This window comes from Cygnus atratus, chromosome 7, assembly GCF_013377495.2.
Source record: "Cygnus atratus isolate AKBS03 ecotype Queensland, Australia chromosome 7, CAtr_DNAZoo_HiC_assembly, whole genome shotgun sequence".
Classification (NCBI taxonomy): Eukaryota; Metazoa; Chordata; class Aves; order Anseriformes; family Anatidae; genus Cygnus; species Cygnus atratus.
The window spans coordinates 25,503,609-25,521,841 of record NC_066368.1 but is presented as its reverse complement, the minus strand read 5'-3'; the positions used below and the strand labels follow the sequence as shown (position 1 = coordinate 25,521,841).

General features: G+C 43.7%; 2 protein-coding genes and 1 long non-coding RNA gene across 5 annotated transcripts; all 3 read left to right on the top strand.

Moving 5' to 3' along the window:
• The first annotated feature begins 84 nt into the window (after positions 1-84).
• On the top strand, positions 85-9,219 carry KIFBP (kinesin family binding protein). 3 transcript variants are annotated; one of them, XM_035569389.2, is made up of 8 exons: positions 351-483; positions 705-884; positions 1,560-1,658; positions 3,905-3,984; positions 4,093-4,276; positions 5,413-5,497; positions 6,982-7,091; positions 7,770-9,219. In XM_035569389.2, exons 2-8 carry the CDS (start codon positions 855-857, stop codon positions 8,646-8,648), a joined length of 1,467 nt encoding a protein of 488 aa, XP_035425282.1. In that variant the 5' UTR covers positions 351-483; positions 705-854; the 3' UTR covers positions 8,649-9,219. The 3 variants fall into 3 exon arrangements, with proteins under 3 accessions (XP_035425125.1, XP_035425282.1, XP_035425200.1); XM_035569307.2 differs by having other exon boundaries at positions 702-884; XM_035569232.2 differs by lacking the exon at positions 705-884 and having other exon boundaries at positions 85-483.
• A 707-nt stretch (positions 9,220-9,926) lies between these two features.
• On the top strand, positions 9,927-15,491 carry LOC126913364 (uncharacterized). Its single transcript, XR_007708541.1, has 3 exons — positions 9,927-10,205; positions 11,443-11,568; positions 11,952-15,491. It is a non-coding gene; the product is annotated as an uncharacterized LOC126913364 (long non-coding RNA).
• A 740-nt stretch (positions 15,492-16,231) lies between these two features.
• On the top strand, positions 16,232-18,202 carry SRGN (serglycin). The gene is made up of 3 exons (XM_035569485.2): positions 16,232-16,407; positions 17,626-17,773; positions 17,898-18,202. Exons 1-3 carry the CDS (start codon positions 16,317-16,319, stop codon positions 18,094-18,096), a joined length of 438 nt encoding a protein of 145 aa, XP_035425378.1. The 5' UTR covers positions 16,232-16,316; the 3' UTR covers positions 18,097-18,202.
• Positions 18,203-18,233: the final 31 nt, after the last annotated feature.

Sequence of the window (18,233 nt, the reverse complement as noted above, 5' to 3'; positions counted from 1 at the left end):
CCTCCTGTCAGCGCGGCGGGGCTGAGCCTGCCTGAAGCGGCGGCCGCCATCTTAGGGGCGGAGGGAGGGGACGGGGCCTCCGGCGGCCGGCGGCGCGATCGTGACGCGGCCGGGTGACGGGGCCGCAAGATGGCGGCGGCGACGGCGGGTGGCTGGTGGGCCGCGGCCTGCGAGAAGTTCCGCAGCGCCCGCACCCTGTCGGCCGTGGAGTCGCGCAAGGACCCGGAGAGCGAGCCGTACCGCTCCAAGTACAGTGCCCGGGCGCTGCTGCAGGAGGTGAAGCAGCAGCTGAGCGCCGCCGAGGAGGGAGGCGAGGCGCGGCTGCTGGCCGTGAGGCGCGCCGTGCTGGAGTACGAGCTGGGCGTCAACCACACCGACACCGAGGAGCTGTCGGCCGGCGAGGAGCACCTGCAGCGCTGCACGCAGCTCCTCCAGCCGCACCGCCTCTCTCGAGACTGCGTTTCCCTCTACATCCAGGCCCAGGTGGGCAGGGGGTCCTGAGGGGGCTCTGAGGGGGCCCTGGGTGCTGTGAGCTCGGCAGAGGAGCGCTGGGAGGGATCCGCCCCTCTCCAGCCCCATGGGGTTACAGCCCATTTTCTTTTTGCCCGAAAGAGCAGTTCCTGAGGGGTGCGGAGGTGTGCTGCTCACTTTGGAGCTTGCTCGCTGTTGTGCCGAGTGTTAGTGGTGTGTTCTCTTGATAGAAGTTGGGTGTTGGCAAAGCAGCCTCCTCCTCAGGATTGGGAAGCAGAAATTCGTAAGGCCTGAGGAAGAATAAATTAGTGGAAGATTTCAGTGTGTCCAGACCTTAACTGTGATTCCTTAACCGTCACTTGCTGTCAAAGTCAAGTTGGGGGATGCTTTTAGTTATGCAGTATCCAGAAAAGGTAAATTATTCTTAAAATCACTTACTTGTTTGCTTTTCAGCATTGCCTATTATCTCTTAATCTATTATATTTTATTCAAGACATAAACACCATTTTGAGAGTCTAGAAATAATAATATTCACTCCCTAAAACTGAAGAAGATAATACTGGTAGCAAAATTTCTGTCCAACAGCAGACAGGGCTGCCATCACCTGCCACATAGTGCAACTTTCCTGTAATATAAATCTAAAGGTGGTAGTCCGTAGCTTTTACATCTTAGTAGTTCGTTTCATCTCTTCTTGTTGTCAATGTGTACAAGCATTCATTCCTAACGTTTTTTTTCCCTGTTAAATTTTTCCACAAAGTTGTGATGACAAATATCTAATATGATAGCGAATGATTTAAAACATGCTTGAATCAGATATAGAACATGTTGTGTAGAAAAAACTTTATTTGAACACACCAGTCCTAATTTAGGAAACCAAACACAGAAAGTTACACGTTGTGAGATGACATTTGTATGTATTCGCCCCTGCGGGAACCTTCCTCTTTGAGCAACTTGTGATAAAATGGGTTGCCTTTTGAAATGTATGATTTTAAAATATATATATATGGGGATGAAGACTGATAAGTTATTTGGATAAAACGTGTGATGTAATTGGAAAATAACTATTTTGTTCTTCCTTTTAAATTTAGAACAATCTAGGTATCTTGTGGTCTGAAAGGGATGAAATTAAAACTGCACAAACTTACTTGGAATCTGCCGAAGCCTTGTATAATCAATACATGAAAGAGGTACCGTGTTTATTAATATTCTGTCAGGTCTTACTTTTGTGCGCCACTTACAGTTTCATTGGTCTTGGAAAAAACATACAATGGAACTTGAGTTTCTGAGCTTTGTACTCGCTGCTGTGATACTTTTGAGAAGTGGGATGGTTTGTACTGCTAGCAGAGGAGGCTCACTTGCTAGTTTCAAAATGGGTTTACTCAGGAAAATAGTTTTGCTCAAAAAAAAAAAGGTCCTTGATGAGAGGTCTTTGAGGTGATACTCCACATTGAAGACAGGTAGAATTTGGTTTCTAATTAAGATTGTCCTAATCTTGTTTTGGGAATGCTGTGAAATGTCAAACTTTCAGTCTGATAAGGGCAATAAAGTGCAATGTTTGCATGGCTTGGTCTGACCATGCACAACATAATATTGCATAGAGGCAAGGAGTTTAGTTCATTTCAAAGAGGGCAATCTTACAAGCAATTATACCCCTCTTGCATATTAAACAACCTTTTGAGTTGTGGATTCTGCTGTATATCAACAAAGGCTCCCTTGTGCTATTGTTAGGTGCTTTGCAAAGCTGTTCCTACAGTGACGTGCCTCAGGGACAGAAGAGTTCCTGAGTGAGCTAAAAATATTTGTGAACTTAAAGGTGCAGTGTGCAGTGTTTCAGTTTAGACAGAAGTTAGATGCATTAAATTAGTTTTACATGAATGTGGTTTACAGAATAAGTTATTCTTATGGAAATTTTAAGATGGGTTATTCTTTATGGGTTAATTCCTGCCACAGTACTGCCTTTGTAACCATGCTAGTCTACACTTAGAGAAGAGGTAATGGATATAGGAAATAAAAAACAACTTGTGTTAAAAAGCCTGTTTTTCACCCTCTGAATCAGTTGGTTTAACTAGAGATACTGTACCTCTCTACAGACCCTCGCTCTAATTAATTCCTGATGTTCATCCGTGATATACCCAGCCAAGCATGATACTGTTAGCTTCCACAGCACCTCTAAAAGTTTGTCTCTTGCTCCCGTGATTATGGTATTGAATGGATACTACCACATATTTCAGTGGATTAGACAATACTGCCAAATACTTCATGTTTTTACATTTTACTTTTCTGAAATGGTTATTTTTTGTTGGCTATCTGCATGTCGTTAGGTAAAGGGTAGGGTACGTGTACAAAACTGTCATAACCTCACATCAGATCATTTGTCACGTTATTGTCCCCAGCGTTTATTTACTTCCCACTTATATAGTAGGGCATTATAGTCAAACGTGTGCTATAAGCAGTATTAGTCTGTCTGCCTCAGCAGTTATGCTGACTTTACTGACAGTTTTTAAGACAAGTTTGAACAGAGCACTGCTGAAAGATGTATAATCACCACTCTGTTTTAATCTCCCAAACTGTCATAGAATGAACAAAAATAAATATAAAATCAGAGTTAATACCTATGTGCTCAGCAATATCTTTCATTTCTTCTTGTATGAAGAAAATAATTACTTTGTACATATCACACTATATATGAGGATTATGACAGAGCTTTTGGTTTAAAAAAACAAAAAAAACCCAACAAAGTATTTCACTAATAATTCACTTATTTTCATTAATAAACTTGCATGTAGGTCGTGTCTTAGATCAAGATTTAGCAGCTTCATCCTCCAAAGACATTGGCTGTTGTCTCATTTCTATGTTTGTGTGAACAGCCTCAGCAGCTTGTGAATAAAGGGAGTGATTGCAAAGTGGCAAGAGCAGTCTCTGCAGCAGGTCTGCTGAGTGCTCTGCATGTAATGTTCTTTGCGGTACTTCCTGCAGGATGTTTTCTTGTTACTGATTAGTGCTGCTGGGCAAACGAATATTTCACACTTGAAGACAAGCTTAGTGTTAAACTAATGCTTTAAAAACATGATGTAAAGCCATTATGTTGTTATATAATCTAAAGACACCCAATTGTAGTCCTGTAAAAATACAGGGTGAGTATTTCTGGTGCAGGTAGCATGCGTTATTTTGAAGTATGCAGGCAGAAATATTTTACAAGCTGAACACAGTGTAATTCTATGTGAAATTGTGGTCTTCTTCCCCCCCCCAAATTTCTTGAATTATGTAGAATTGCTGCAGAGATGTGACATTCAGATAGCTGTGGATGCATTATGTGAAGTTCTGTTGAATTTAGGATTGAAAAGTGGTAAACCAGTCTGCAGCCAGAAGAGGGAGCGCTGTGTCACAAAGTAGGAGAAAGGTAGTTGACTGACTAGGTCGTGTATTCCTGCAGGATGGAAATCCTCCCCTGGATCCCAGTGAACATTTCATGTCGGAAGAAGAAAAACTCACAGACCAAGAAAGATCAAAAAGGTGGGTGCATAGCAGCATATTCGAATTTTCTTAATTTTTATTTTCTTACTTAGGAGGGTGTATTTAGGGAGTCGAAAAAGAAGAAATCTAAGGAGTTTCTTTTTTCAGATTTGAAAAAGCCTATACCCATACGCTGTATTATCTAGCCCAAGTCTACCAACACCTGGAGATGACTGAGAAGGCTGCTCAGTATTGCCATACTACTCTGAAACGACAGCTTGAGTACTGTGGCTATTACCCAGTGGAATGGGCACTCAACGCTGCTACGCTGTCACAGTACTATCTCTCTAAGGTAATACAGCGGTTTTTCTGCTGTAATTATATCATAAACGTAGCTAGCAAGTAAGACTATTGTTTAAACAGCTGTTTGGAGTAGGGCTCCTTGTTAAATTAAAAATGGCCTCTTACTAAACCATGGATTGTCTTCTGACGTGGTAGAGCTGTTATTTTTTTCTGAAGAAGCCATAGTAGCCTTGCTTTTCTGTGGCTTAGTGATGACAACAGGGAAAATGGACAGGGCTGTAGACAAGAAAAGCTCTGTAGTTAATGAACATCTCAGCAGTGATGTGACATGATGCTTGTAAGTGAAATTTACTAGGTCATAATTGCTTAATCTTAAATTGTTTCTTATATTGTTCTCTTACAATACAGAATCTGAAAACAAAGACGTCTTAGGGCTTGCAGAGGTATTGCATGTTGTATGTTCCATATAAATCATTGTCCTTTGTACTTTGGCACGTGTTTAAGAACGGAGCCTATGTGAACATTAAGGCTAACTGTAAGATGGTAATTGTTATTTCCACACATTTGTCTGGACTCTAAATAATCTATTCTGTTAGGAAATGCTTCCATTTTGTTTAGGAATGTTTAGGTTCCAGACCACTCAGGTGCTTTTTCCTGATCCTTAAAAACTTCTGCTATACATAAACCAGTTAATGCTCATTTGAAAAGTAGCTTGTCATTTCCGTGTGGTTTGGATGCATTGACAAGAGTAATCATTAAACAAGGCAAATATAAGTAAAGGAGTCTAAATCTGACTTAATGTATTGACTTGTTTGTCCAGCTCGTTTTGACTAACGCCATCTGATACAGTCTTCACCAGAAGATGTCAGGAAGTGATAGTAGCATAGATCAGAGCAGTCTGAAAATGTTCACAATCTAATATAAAAAAGAATATTAAAAGAATGGCTTGCTTTTGTGGCTGTGGTAGACAGAAAATAGTTAGAAAATACTGCATTCAGTAGTAGGTGTGGAAAAATTGTCTTTTCTTCCAGCATCCAGGGGAATATTCTTGACAGCCTCTCAGTTCTGTAATTTGCTTTGCACTCTTGTCTCCGTACTGCCCGAGGTGAGGGGTCTAACCAAGTTGAGAGCAGTGCTTGTGTTGCTTGTTCCAGTGATAAATGCTGCCGTTTCTGTTTCTCTCAGCAATGTTTTATGGAGTCCCGACATTGTTTAGCAGCAGCCAGTGTCATCTTTAGCCAAGCCGGCCAGGTGCCATCTGCTGAAGACAGTAAGTTCACATAAGTGTTCAACAATAAAGTATGGTGAATTACGCATCATTAATACGTGCATTAAAAGTGAAGCCTATAAATATGTACAAAACATATTCCAGTGTTAATTTTCAAAAATCTCTTTTGTTAATAAACTGGAATGTCTCTGAAGAGCTGCTGCTACTGCAGCTTAAGATTAGCTGTGAGTAAACCCTTTGAAAATAAAATCAAGTGCTTGTTGATGATGTTTCAGAAAGCATACCAGAAAGTTAGATAAGACTTGCATTTACTGTTAAAGTGACAAAGATTAAAAACTGAAATTTAAAACAGTATGCTTTCAGTAGTGGCAGTTCACCCACTTGTTACTGTATGTGTGCTTAAAATCCAGCTTACCTTTGCTTGTAAACCATCAGAGGACGATGATTCAATGAACCAAAACAGGTGCTTCCTGGGCATAGTTTTTAAAGGGGGAAGGAAACTGCAGCTCTTAAAAAGCCCACATTCAGAACACACTTTTACTGCCTTTTGTTGCTGAATTCTGCAGCCTCATTAATGGCTATTTTTGAAGTTGTAGATACCATCCTTGTTGTTTGGGGTATTTATGTAAAGGAACAACTTCACTGTTCAGCACAAAGATCAATAAAAGACTTCTAAAGAACTGACCGCAATTTTAAGGAGCTGTGGTTACGTGATAGCATCAGTACGCAACATAAGTTGTCTGTTGTAGGATTATGCTTTGCTTATCTACAGCACAGCTTTTTATGTTCCATGTCTTGGGCAAATGAAAGCTTCAAAACAGTAGAGCTTGACTGATGGAGAATGAGCAAGTACTCAGGGAAGTTCCAGTGTGAGTTCCTAACTCTGACTTTAAATGGTGAATATATTGTTTAACTTCTAATGGTTTGAGCTGTTTAGGATTCTAGCACTTTAATCCATCCATGTTGTTAATTCACATAAAATATAGCCTGAATAGACTCAAATGAATTTTATTTAATTGAAGTTCAGTGACAGTACATTAATTTGTTTTTAGTATTTTTTCTTGCTCAACAATACAGAATTCTATGCAGTTGCCTTTGAGGATGTACTTAAATGATGGTGTCCAAAAGACTTTCAGTTTCAGGGGAACAGGGCTGTCAGAGCTGGGTTATGCAGATCTCTTAAGCCTGTAAAAACCCAGGGGTTTTCAAACAGCATGTGTTATAAAATATTCAAGAGGTCTGCGTCGGTGTTCATGGGCTTCTGTAGCTACCTGTCTGCACAGTTGTCAGAGTTCTTGAATATGATCATTAAACTAAAAAATGAGGTTACGTTTTCAGTAGGCATGTAGAAGCATACCAGCTGTTTACAGAGTTGTATAATAACCTAATGCAGTGAACATGTATCTGTCCAACAACGAAGAAAAAATAATTAAATACAAGTAATGTTTTCTTTGCATGTAACATTTGGGGTTACTACTGGAGTGCTCAAGTATTAAGGTTCTCACGCGTTTATATCCGCTAACTAGATGAAAATGAGCAAGACCAGCAGGACCTTCGACAGAGAAAAGCTGAAATTGCAAGATGCTGGATTAAGTATTGCTTGAATCTTCTGCAGAGTGCTCGGAAATTACTTGAGGTAACTCAAAATCTATTCTGTAGAATAGATTGCTAAAAAGAACAAGTCTATTTTGATGCTCGTAGCAGGAGTCAGTTCATAGTTGGTAGCAAATGATAAGCAATTGCCCAATGAATAATACAATAGCTGCTTGAAATCTAGCAGGTATTTCGTAGCATGTTTTGGCTTTAATGCAGTACTTAGAAATAAGCATGGATGGGAGATCAGCTCTCTAACATGATCAGTGTGCTGCTTGTACAGCAACTTCATCAACTCCTCTCCTCTCTTGAATTTGCTCATGGCTTGATTTTGGCAGGTCACTTAGCTGGCAGTAAGAACATCCTCTTAATACGCAGCACTTTAGCATGCTGGTGTTTTCATGCTAAATGCGTAAAACTCAGCATTTGCTGAAATGCTCTGCAGAAGCAGGGCCTTATGGCTTTACATTTATTGGTTTGACTACATTGTCACACAGAGTAGGCAGACTTAAATTGTTTTTGTCTTGTGTTTTTACAGAATCAAGATTGTAATCTATATTTTTGTTAGTGAATATGAGGTTTAATATGCAAGTGTGTCTTCTCTTGTGTTTTGCTGCTAGCTAGTTTGTATTTGAAAGGTAACTCGTAAATAAAATGATCCAGTGTAAGCCTGTCTTTGTAAGGCATGTGCTCTTTTAATTACTATGCTTTGTGTTTTCAGGATGACATAGGAGAGATGGATTCATTCAGGCAAATGCAACTTAAAGCCCAAAGGAAAAAAGAGGAAGATGAAAAGGAGAACGGCAGGAAAAAAGCTGTCCTTTTTGGGACGAGTGATATATGTGACTCTGTCTTAGCCATGGAAGAGAAAGTGAGCAGCGTGTATCCGTTAGATTTTCAGGAAGCCAGAGAGATCTTTCTAGTGGGTCAGAACTATGTTCAGGAAGCAAAAGAGTTCTTCCAGGTTGATGGTTATGTTACTGACCATATTGAGATTGTTCAGGATCACAGTGCGTTGTTTAAGGTCCTTGCTTTCTTTGAAGAAGACTATGAGAGACGCTGCAAAATGCACAAGCGTAGAATAGACATGCTGGAGCCTATATACGCAGACTTGAACCCACAGTACTACCTATTGATTAGTAGGCAGCTTCAGTTTGAACTAGCCGAGACCTATTACGAGATGATGGATTTAAAGGTAACTATTGGTAACAGGTTAGAGGGGCTTGACTCCCACACGATAAAAAAAGTTAATTCCTTGGCTCAGTTAGCAATCAAGTATTATGAACTCTTCTTAGATTCTTTGAGGAACCCAGATAAGGTGTTTCCTGAGGAGCTTGACGAAGATGTTCTTCGCCCTGCAATGGTGGCTAAATTTCATATCGCACGGCTCTATAGTAAGCTTATTACTTCAGATAGCAAAAAGCAACTGGAAAATATGCAGACATCATTGGAATATTACACATTTCTGATAGACTATTGCGAGAAGCACCCAGATGCTGTCCGTGTTGTTGAGACTGAACTAGAACTCAGTAAGGAGATGGTGGGTCTTCTTCCAACAAGAATGGAGAGGCTAAGAGCAAAACTGGGGCCATTCGTATAAATACTTGCCTTGAAGGGAATGTGCACTATTAAAATGATCTCTGTCAAAACCAGTGCTGCCAGACAGTTTCTGTGCCGATTAATAAAACAAAGGTGTCCACGGTTTGGCAGTCCAACTAGAGCCTGCAGTAACACAACTTTATGAAAAACAGAGCACTCCAGTTTAGTAGCTCACCCACACTAACGGTCTAAACCTTAAATGTAAAGTGAATGTCCAGATGATGCTTTGTATTGCTTGTACTGTATGTAAATATAAACCTTTTCTCCTTCTATTTTTTCCTTTGAGATATGGTCTAAATGTAGTGCTGTACAAAAATGGTTTCTTCTAAGAGAATCTGTTGCTCTAGGAAGCATTTTCGAAGAAACTTGAGGCACATTCTTCCACTTAGAAAACTTTTTCTCTCTTCTAACCTTTGTCACCAGAAAACCTTATCCATATGAAGGGAACTTTTATTTTCATTATTTATTTTATGTGTTGCTCAGTGTTTTCTTTCCCTGTTAATTAAAACCTAACTGATAGAGGCTCAATAAATGGACTAGCTTGGCTAAATGTTTTTTTTGAGTCCTTAGAATTCTGTTTTGTTTTGTCTTACTAAGATATGATACACGGTACAACTTTTACCAAAATAAATGGTTGTGAAAGTGTTTTCCCATGTGCCATCAATCAAAATACACGAGCATTTGAAGCGCCAGAATGACAAGCAAGAAAGCGGCAGACTTTCTTGCTCAAGGTGGGAGGAGATACCCTGTTCTTAGTACAACTGTTGGAAAGTGGTAGGGTAGAGGTGCCGTGGGATAGTGCTCCAAACTTCAAGGCCTAAGGTGCCATAAACAGCTCCTTGTGTAGGTCAGGAAGGTCAGAAGCTTTCTCAGCCAGAGCTGCAGGTAGGCACCTCTCCGAAGTTGCCACAGATCCTCAGGAGCACTGTTCAAATATCTGTCTTGATGCTGTGGATCGCCAAATTCTGTGCTAGAGCTGATTCTCATTAAGGGCCTGCTGATTTGGCTGTGTTCCTGGTCTTATACAAACCATCACCTTTGCCCCGTTCTGAATTAGCCCCCTATTTACTCCTTCATGGAAGACCAGGCTATGTTTCTGACCCAAAACACGCACTGAGCTTGTCTTTGTATTTCTTGTGTCTGTGGAAGGATTACAAACCAGTGGTGTAGATAAAACGTAGGCTGAGCCCACAATCAAGCCATATACGTAGAGAGAACGGTCAGAGAGGTCAGCCAGCTCTGGGAAAGCGAAGTGACAAGGGTGTGCAGTAACAAGCTGCCCCACACACTGGCAGTCTTATCGAGCTGAGGGGAAGATTTTTACAGAAATGGAGGGCGTTAAATGAGAACAGCCCAACAACGGGTTTCTTATGGAAACCTCAAGAAAATGAGAAAATTTGTAACTGGAGAGGGGGGTGAGGGAGGAGCGTATGCAAGCAAGAAAGTACATCGCGTATGTGTGGTAAAAACCTCTCGTTTGCAGACTGCTGCGCAGAACAGGCTGGCTGACTGCTAACCACAAGCAAATAGGCCAACACATGGGTCCTGGAAATGAGAGGTAGCAAAGCTCAAAACTAGAGCATCTATTTTGCATGCATGCATAGAGTGTGTGTGCACGTGTGTATGAATGCGTGTGCATTGTTTGTTTTCCTAATTGTCTAGTCAGCCTTTAAGAGTTTTCTTTCCACTGTCAGTACCTCAATTCAGTTTTTCCCTTGACCTGACAGTAGGACAGCCCACAGGTTCTCAGAGGGCTGTACTGTGTGTTCTTCTTGTGTGTGATTTCAGTTAAAGGCAGTGTGCATTTTTACCGCTAACTCGTATAATTTAAAATATAAGGTTATATTTTTCTAATTACTTCTAGCTTTGTATTCAGGTAGAAAAAGGACTTTTATGATTTTTTCCCCTCATATTTAAATATTCCACCCTTGAGGGCCTTCAAGTGGATTTTTTAAAGCAAGGCTGGGCTTATCAAATTTGGCTTTACTTGTAATTCAGGGAAAGACAGACCAAGGGCTAACCCACCGTACAAAAGCAGAGCGGAGTGCAGGGCCCTGTGTCACTTTTAGCCAGCAGTTGGTGTGTAGAGGAGCACCCCTCTTGTTAGCAGCTTTTGCTTTGTATTCACCAAAATTCTGGTCAAAGCTCAGTGGAGAACAGGACAATACTTAAAAAGGCCTGGAAATAAAAGAGAACAGGGCTTTTTCACACTTTTTTCAACTTGTGGGGTTGGTGCTGTGGTTTGGACACCTCTTGCCTCTGCAGGAGAGCTTCAACTGGTCTTAAAAACTGCAGTATAATGTAAGTGTATGTATTCATTATATATTACATTTAGAGCTCCAGAAACCAATCATGTCTGTTCTTCATCTCCTACAGTAAAAGTTGAAGACTACTACCAACTAAAAATATTTTATTCCTGAGACTATTTCATGCCAGATTCTCACTGCAACACATTATGTTATGGTACTCTGAGGCATGTCTTTTTTATGGAAACCTTTTGAATATTTCCTATTTGTTAAGCTATTTGATAGAATGGACTTAGATTGTGTAGTAGCTTAAAAAAAGGGAGGGAGGCCAAGAGGGGACTTGTTGGATTAGGCAGCAAAGCTCCCTTCAGGAATGCTGAGTTTTAACTGTGAAGTATGTGTGAGGTCAGGCATTTATTTCAAAGATTAATTAAAGATTAGATTCCTGTGAACTCCATTTAAACTGTTTTATTCTTTTTTGTACCTCAACAAAATCTTGCCACTGAAAACTCCTTTCTGTTGTTCTACTGTTTTTTTTTCCTTACCCAGCATGGAGCAGTGAGGTTTACAAGAAGCTCATGTTTGTGCAGAATGCATATCAAGTGTCAGATCTCCTAAACATGGAGGCTATAACCTCAGCGTCCTTCTTCAGACAGTGCATAATACTCACTAGAGGTAATTTGTTTTGTTTAAAAACAGTTTCGTTTTAATTTAAATGCTCTCAATTCTCATACTAGCTAAGACGCTTTACGTGTTACAAAGTGGGTGGATCAGGAAGCTTGTTAAATGGTTCAGGACAGAGAATTAAACCACTGCCTTTTTCTGCCTCACCCTCAAAGCCTATGGAAGAAGGCTCTTTCCCTTTTTCCCTTGAGGAGAATGGCAGAACGGTCGTGTCCTTTGCCATTCTCCTCCCTTAAACCGGCTGAAATACCAGGGGAAATGAGAAGTGAGCCCTCGCTTCCCCTTTCCCATCAGGAACATGGGTCCCCCGCACCCCAAAGGGCACAGTCTTACGTGGTCTTGGCAAGGCGGATGACTTCCTCCTCTATCTGCAGACAGAGATGCCTCGATGTATCGGTGCAGAGCTGGCACTGGGTGTGATCACTGCAGCAGCCCCACGTCCGGAAACATTGCAGGAGCCTGATTAAGCTCAACATCAGACAACGAGATACAAGACTGATCTGCTTAACTTATGGCTTTAGGCATTTCAGGTTTTTTTTCTTTGTTTTCCTTTTGCTCAGCACTCAGTGAAGATGAGCTTTACTTGTGTGTTTCTTCTAAAAGATTGAGATAATCACTGTTGCTTTGATGTTTTCTGTGGAACTTTTCATTATAAAATGCCCAGAACCAGACCAGTGAAGCAGGACCCCTACCTAGGCTGGCATCCCTGGAGCTGACCCCTTTACAGCCTTGCAGTTACAGAACTGAAGACTGTTATGTTAAAATCAAGTGTGTAAATTTGTGGCTGGAAGCATTTGTCAACTTTTTCCTCCTCAATTGCAACATTTTAGGTTACTTTAGAGCTTGCCAGGAATAATTAAGGCAGATTCTGAATTCCGTTTAAAAACTTGGCTCATGTGCTTCCAAGTAACTCTTTCAAAGTGCCTGCTAGCACTTTTTAATTTTGCAGTTTAGTTGATCACGTCTCGCTCTTCGTCATCCCAGCGAGATGTATGCGCAATCAGTGATTTCCTAACAAGAACCATTTGCCTGCCTGCCCTTTTCCAAAAGCGTACAGTTGGGTATTTACAACCAAAGATGTGAGCGTTGTACCAGAGAGACTGTGCAGGGAGGGAATACTGAACACAGCCCGTTTTCCAACCACTAAAATATATAGAGTTTTGTTTGGAGAAGTGACTGACAGCAGCACAGCGCCTGAGCTTGGAAGAGCACAATTGTTCAGGTGTTTTGTGGCAACGCTTACGTGTTTAGTGCTTGAGTTTTTTCCCATCTGGTGCACACAAAACGCTGAAAGTCTCCTCACATGCTCATTGACACTGTAAAAGAGACGTCAAGCAGTGATGCAAGTATTTCGCTGTTAGAGCTATTAGTAGACTTTGCTGACAAAAAGGAATTGGATGAGTGATGAGTGAAAGGTTGCGATGGACAAGTTGGAGCGAGATGTTAGTCACTGGACGCTGTGAGAGGACAGCAAGGGTTTGCGTCAGAGAGCTCCAAGATCCTCATCTGAAATACGGGGGGAAAAATAAGGAATTAGCAAGACAATTTCCTGTAAGTTAACCCTCTTGGAGGAGAGGAAGAGAAAGTGATTCCCGAACAGGCTCTCCAGCTGCTCTGAGTGTTGGCCATGAAACTGCTCGCCTGGAGCCCATCTCCAGAGGAGTCCAGCAGCCTCCAGAGATGCTTCAGAGCAACCCACAAGACGATGCAGTCAGGTAGGCCCAGAGCCTCCGTCTGCCAGAAAACCAGGACTTTCCACATAATGGAGGCACTGATGGTCCAAAAATGACATCAGGTTCTGTCTAATAAAGACAAGAGGACAGAAGTGATGATGTTGGACCTGATGACCACCAGCCTAGCGTGGTCTGCAGGCTCAGGGAGAGGAGGGGATGATAAAGAACAACATAACCTCCTGTATTTGCAAATAACTCTCAAATCCTTTTTTTGAACTTCTCCATGTGCTTTGTCTTATTTTTTATGGTGCCAAGCTGCCTATGCTACTTAGTGCTTTAGTAAGAGCACACCTCTCTCTATACCATAAAGGCACAAAGTTCTGCTAGCATGAGGGTCTCTTGAGTGTGACCACCCTCATCAGCCTGTCCTAACCCTACTGCACCATTTGCTGGAAGCATCAAATGGGATGAATCCAGTCCCAGGCTGGCAGAGCCCTGTTTGAGGTCCTCAACTGCCCTAAAAGCCACTCTTGACCGCAAGGGAGGCTGAGGCCAGCGCAAGTTCCTCATTTCGTCTCCATACAGTTTGGCCATTCAGTTGCTTGAGTATGTATAACTTCAATCTATCTCCATCCTGAACCCATTTTAATTCCTACAGTGAAAGCCTCCTGCTGCTTTGGGCTTCAGCATGTGAAAGCAGAAAGCGCCACAGCCTGCACCACAGGGGAAAGCTGCTTTTTGCCTTCTGAGGGAAGGGCCCGTTCTTCAGCCAATGTTTTTGACAGAGCCAAGATCGCTGGTGGCAGCTTCCTGTGAACCATCCGTAGTGCTCGGTGCCCGTGCAGCTGTGGCTTTTGAGCAACGATTTCTCTCTGGGTGTCTGTTGGCCTTTATCATGGGAAAAAACAGGGAGCTGCTCTTCTGCGCAATCTAGATGGCAGCAAACGTCAGATTATTTCTGTGCAATGCACGTGAGCGGTATTGACTTCTTGTGAGATCTGAATCTTTCTTATCTTCATGGGCCAGGTCCTGATACTGCACTTGGAGGCAAGAGGCTATGGCACGAGAGGCAGAGGGATGCCGTGTGCTGTGCGGGCTGCTGTGCTCCAGCATCCCAGGCACTGGGCTCAGGCACAGCCAGGGTTGAGGATCCATCCTGGCTCCGGGCTGGACTTAGAAATCCACTCAAGGGACCCAAATTTACCTCCTGGGTTCATCAGCTCTTTGTTATTTTGGGGTGGGACATGCTCTTACTTTCAGCCCCCAAAGGCTGGTTGTTTGGACATGAACTGGTGGGAGAAAGCATCCTTCAGTCGAGCTGTGACGCCTGTGGCCCTCCTTCTCCCTTTAGCCTCTTTTCCAGCGCTGATCAGCATGAGTGTAGCCTTTCTGTACCACCAATCCCCAGCACAGTGACCTACAGATAATGCATCGATGTGTAATATGTTTATGTAGATAACAGCGACCCCTGAGCGTGCAGTGACCCCGCAGCAGTTGGGGTTTATCTGCTTTCTGAGCAGTTATGAATGAGAAACTTCTTTATCAGGACCCCCATCTGGGTGGACAACGCCTCACCCCTGTACCTGCATGATATGGGGCCACCAGGAGGGAATTTTCTTGCCCTAAATCCCCTGTTGTCAATGGCAGGATAGCTGCTGTCACGCTGGGCACTCTCACAGTGTGGTCCCAATGTAGTGATGTTACAAATTACTCATCACTCCTGAGGTAAACTGGGAGATAAAACAGCCCTGAGAGTTATGACTGAGGAGTGATTCATCACTTGAGATTTTGAGATGTTTCTTCTCTGCTTTGGGGCTATTTCCAGGCATTTTGGGCACATCAGGAAGAGTCCCATGTGTCTGCGCAAGAGGCCAGAAGCAGCCCCCTCCCTCTCCCTGCCCCCTAATTAATGCCTTAGAAAAATGCAAAGCCCTTAATCTGCTTTACATGTGATTTGAAAGCAGCAGCAGTGCTTCAGCACCGCAGCAGTAAGACACTCCGATAGCCATACGATGGCACGTTTCAAGGTTATCACTGTTGCACAGGGGGCTGTGATCTGTTCCCCTGCCCACGCCGACACAGCCCTGCGGGGCCTGCTCCCGTCGGGGACCTGGGAAGGTTCCGTGAGCCCGTGACCAGCGGAAAGTCAGAGGTGTGATGGCAGGAACGACTTCCGTGGGCTGGGGCTGTGGGACCCTGCATGTGTTTGCTCCATTTCCTATTGATGCTGAGCACCACCTCAAAAGAAAAAAAAAAAAAAGAAAAAAAAAACCGAAAACAAAAACCAACACAGAGTTGATGCTAAAAATACGAAGTAGAGAAAAAGTCGGTACAAATAACTGCTGCCCGCAAGTCTGTACATGCTAGCTTAGAGTCTCCTGGTTTTTCCCACACTGGAAAAACCATGTGTGGAAATGCAAAATAAATGGCAAGAATTCTCAGCCCCTTGTCGGGCAGTGAATCCAAGGGAGCATCGCAGGGAAAGTCACCGCTCACCAGAAGCACCGCTGGGGCCCCGGTGGACTTTCCACCTCATAAAAATAGATTCACCACAGACAGCTTGTGCTGCTGGCCGCGGTGCTGCGGGAGGTGCTGGCAGCATGCTGGCCCCCACATCTCTGCCCGGGTTAACCTGGTGGGGAGTGGTATGAGTAAGAAAAACCCCACCACTGCCATTGCCTTCTCGTGCCTGATTTATTCTTGGCTAAACTCAAGCCTGGCTGGTTTAATCCCAACGAAAAAGCTGCCAATGCAAAAACACGGTGGGCTGGAGGAAAGAGCAGTGAGCAGGGATGCATGCCTGATCCGTGTGCCTGGTGGGCTTGTCATGGGCTTGCCTTTGCCCGCGGGCAGCACCAGAGTGGGGATTTCAGTGCCCAGTGGGGAACTGGGGGGCCGGAGCACAGGGCTTTTCCACAGATGCCTCACTTCAGTCAATCAGGAAGCGGTGACGCAGATTATGGGTTGGGTTTGAGGTTTCGGAAACCTTGTCTAAAAGTCGGTCTCCTCGCCTCACTGTATTTCTGAAGCGCGAGGCCGCAGCAGAGGCTGGCGGGGAGAGGAGGAATGCCGGCCAAAATGCAGCTCCCAGTCAGATGTAGCAGGAGGATTTTCCTGGCTGTTTGTGTAATCCTCTTTGTGGGATGCACAGCACAAGGTAACGCCGAGCGGTTGTTCTCTCTGTAATCCTCTTTCTGGGTGAGGCAGTGTGGGCCAATGAAGCAGCCTCCAAATTTGAGGGAGAATATTTCAAATTGACCTTCTTCTGGGAGGAACGAGGTCTGCTTAGGAAACCTGCTTTGCTAGCTTCTTGTTTTCTGAAGGGAGAATTGGAAGAAAAGATGCCTTTTGCTAGTGGAACATTTCTGCATCCCTCACCCAGCCCGTATAAGAAGGAGACTTTGTAAAATACGCTACTCTATGTACACATATACCCGATATATGCCAATATAGATATTTTTAACCAGCCCTTTCTCAAGGGTCCGGTTACGTCCTGATATTCCATTATGCAGCTATAGAGTAAGCCTGTTGCAGTCCCCATGTTATAACTCCTCTGGTCTACTTGTGGGGGGGAGGAAACGAAATCGGACGTAAGTGTGAGGAAATTAAACGGTTTATTCAGTACAGAAAAAATTGCAACACGCAGCACTAAAACAACGAAAAGGAAATGTTGATTCATGATGACAAATGCCCTGTGGATTCCTTTCTTGCAAGAGAGTGGCACTTACCAACCATGTGTAGTATAATTTCTTGCCAAACTATGGCAAACTATGGCTATGGCAGCGAGAAGCTTTTATTATGCACCTACTGCTGTTTCTGCTCTGAGGATGAGCTTTCGGAGCTTAGAGCCTGCTTTCTGTATAATGCTTATTTACAAAGTATTCAGCTGCGGTTGTTTCTTTTGTTGCCGCTGTTGTTATAAAAAACCTTCATAAGACGCTAAGAGAAATAAATAAGAAAAGGGAATATGCTGCGAAAGCAGCAGGAAATCCTACCTGAGAGACTTTTTCTCTGACAGAAGAGTGTAGGAGGAAGCTGAAAGTCATCTAGCACATTGTGGCAATATATGGAGCAATAGACAGCCGTAATTACAGACAGATATTCCCAAGAAACTGAGAAAAATTACATAGATTGCCAAAAGGAGGAGGATGTGCCAGGAGGCTTCAGAACAAGTTAATTAAACGAGACTGGAAAGAAAGATGCTGTACTGTTGCTTCCATCCCCATTTTCTCCTCCTGGTAATTTTGGAGGTCTTTTTCATCAGCGTTGGCCCGGGAGGCACTGAGCCAAGGCAGTGGGTTTGGGTAATTTGGCCAACGCAACACCCAAGTCGGGATTGGTGGGTGCGGGCGATTAACGTGGGCTGCTCCCACAGGTGCCCCCATGCAGAAGGCGCGGTACAAGAGGGTGAGGTGCCGGCCCGACGCCTGGTCCCCCAACTGCATTGAGGAGAAGGGGCCCTGGTTCCACCTGCCCGACGATGGCGCCAACAGGATCCTCCCTCCCATGGCTGACCCATCCCTGTAAGTGCACCCAGTGCCGTGGACGTGCAGGGCCATGGCTCATCTGGCCCTGTGAGCGTGATATTTAGTGAATAATGAGGGAAATGGTGAATTATAATGAACCCGCTGCTTCCTGGCGTTTCAGGATGAAGAGCTACCAGGAGCTGAGTGATATCTTCCCGCTCTCTGAGGAGGAATCGGGCTCTGGCTTGGACACAGCACTGGAGATGGAGCCTGCCTCGGGGTCAGGAGCTGAGGCCATCCCGGCTCCCCGGGCTGCCCGGAGACCGGAGCTGCCACCGGAGCTGGGGCTGCAGCTGTCAGAGGAGGCTCTGCTCCTCTAAGGCCCCGGCCGCCATGACAGGACCATCCCCTACCACCGCTCAATAAAAACCGTTGCCTTATAACTGTTACGGCTTTCACTCATTAAATGTCTTTATTAGGGCTGGACGCTGTCTTGTTTTGCTACATTAAAAGCGTT

Coding starts and splice junctions, on each gene's coding strand:
- KIFBP (XM_035569232.2), top strand. CDS start 130: ATGGCGGCGGCGACGGCGGGTGGCTGGTGGGCCGCGGCCTGCGAGAAG. Junction 484..1,559: donor CCCTCTACATCCAGGCCCAG/GTGGGCAGGGGG, acceptor TTTTAAATTTAG/AACAATCTAGGTATCTTGTG. Junction 3,985..4,092: donor GACCAAGAAAGATCAAAAAG/GTGGGTGCATAG, acceptor TTCTTTTTTCAG/ATTTGAAAAAGCCTATACCC.
- SRGN (XM_035569485.2), top strand. CDS start 16,317: ATGCCGGCCAAAATGCAGCTCCCAGTCAGATGTAGCAGGAGGATTTTC. Junction 16,408..17,625: donor TGTGGGATGCACAGCACAAG/GTAACGCCGAGC, acceptor CTGCTCCCACAG/GTGCCCCCATGCAGAAGGCG. Junction 17,774..17,897: donor CCCATGGCTGACCCATCCCT/GTAAGTGCACCC, acceptor CTGGCGTTTCAG/GATGAAGAGCTACCAGGAGC.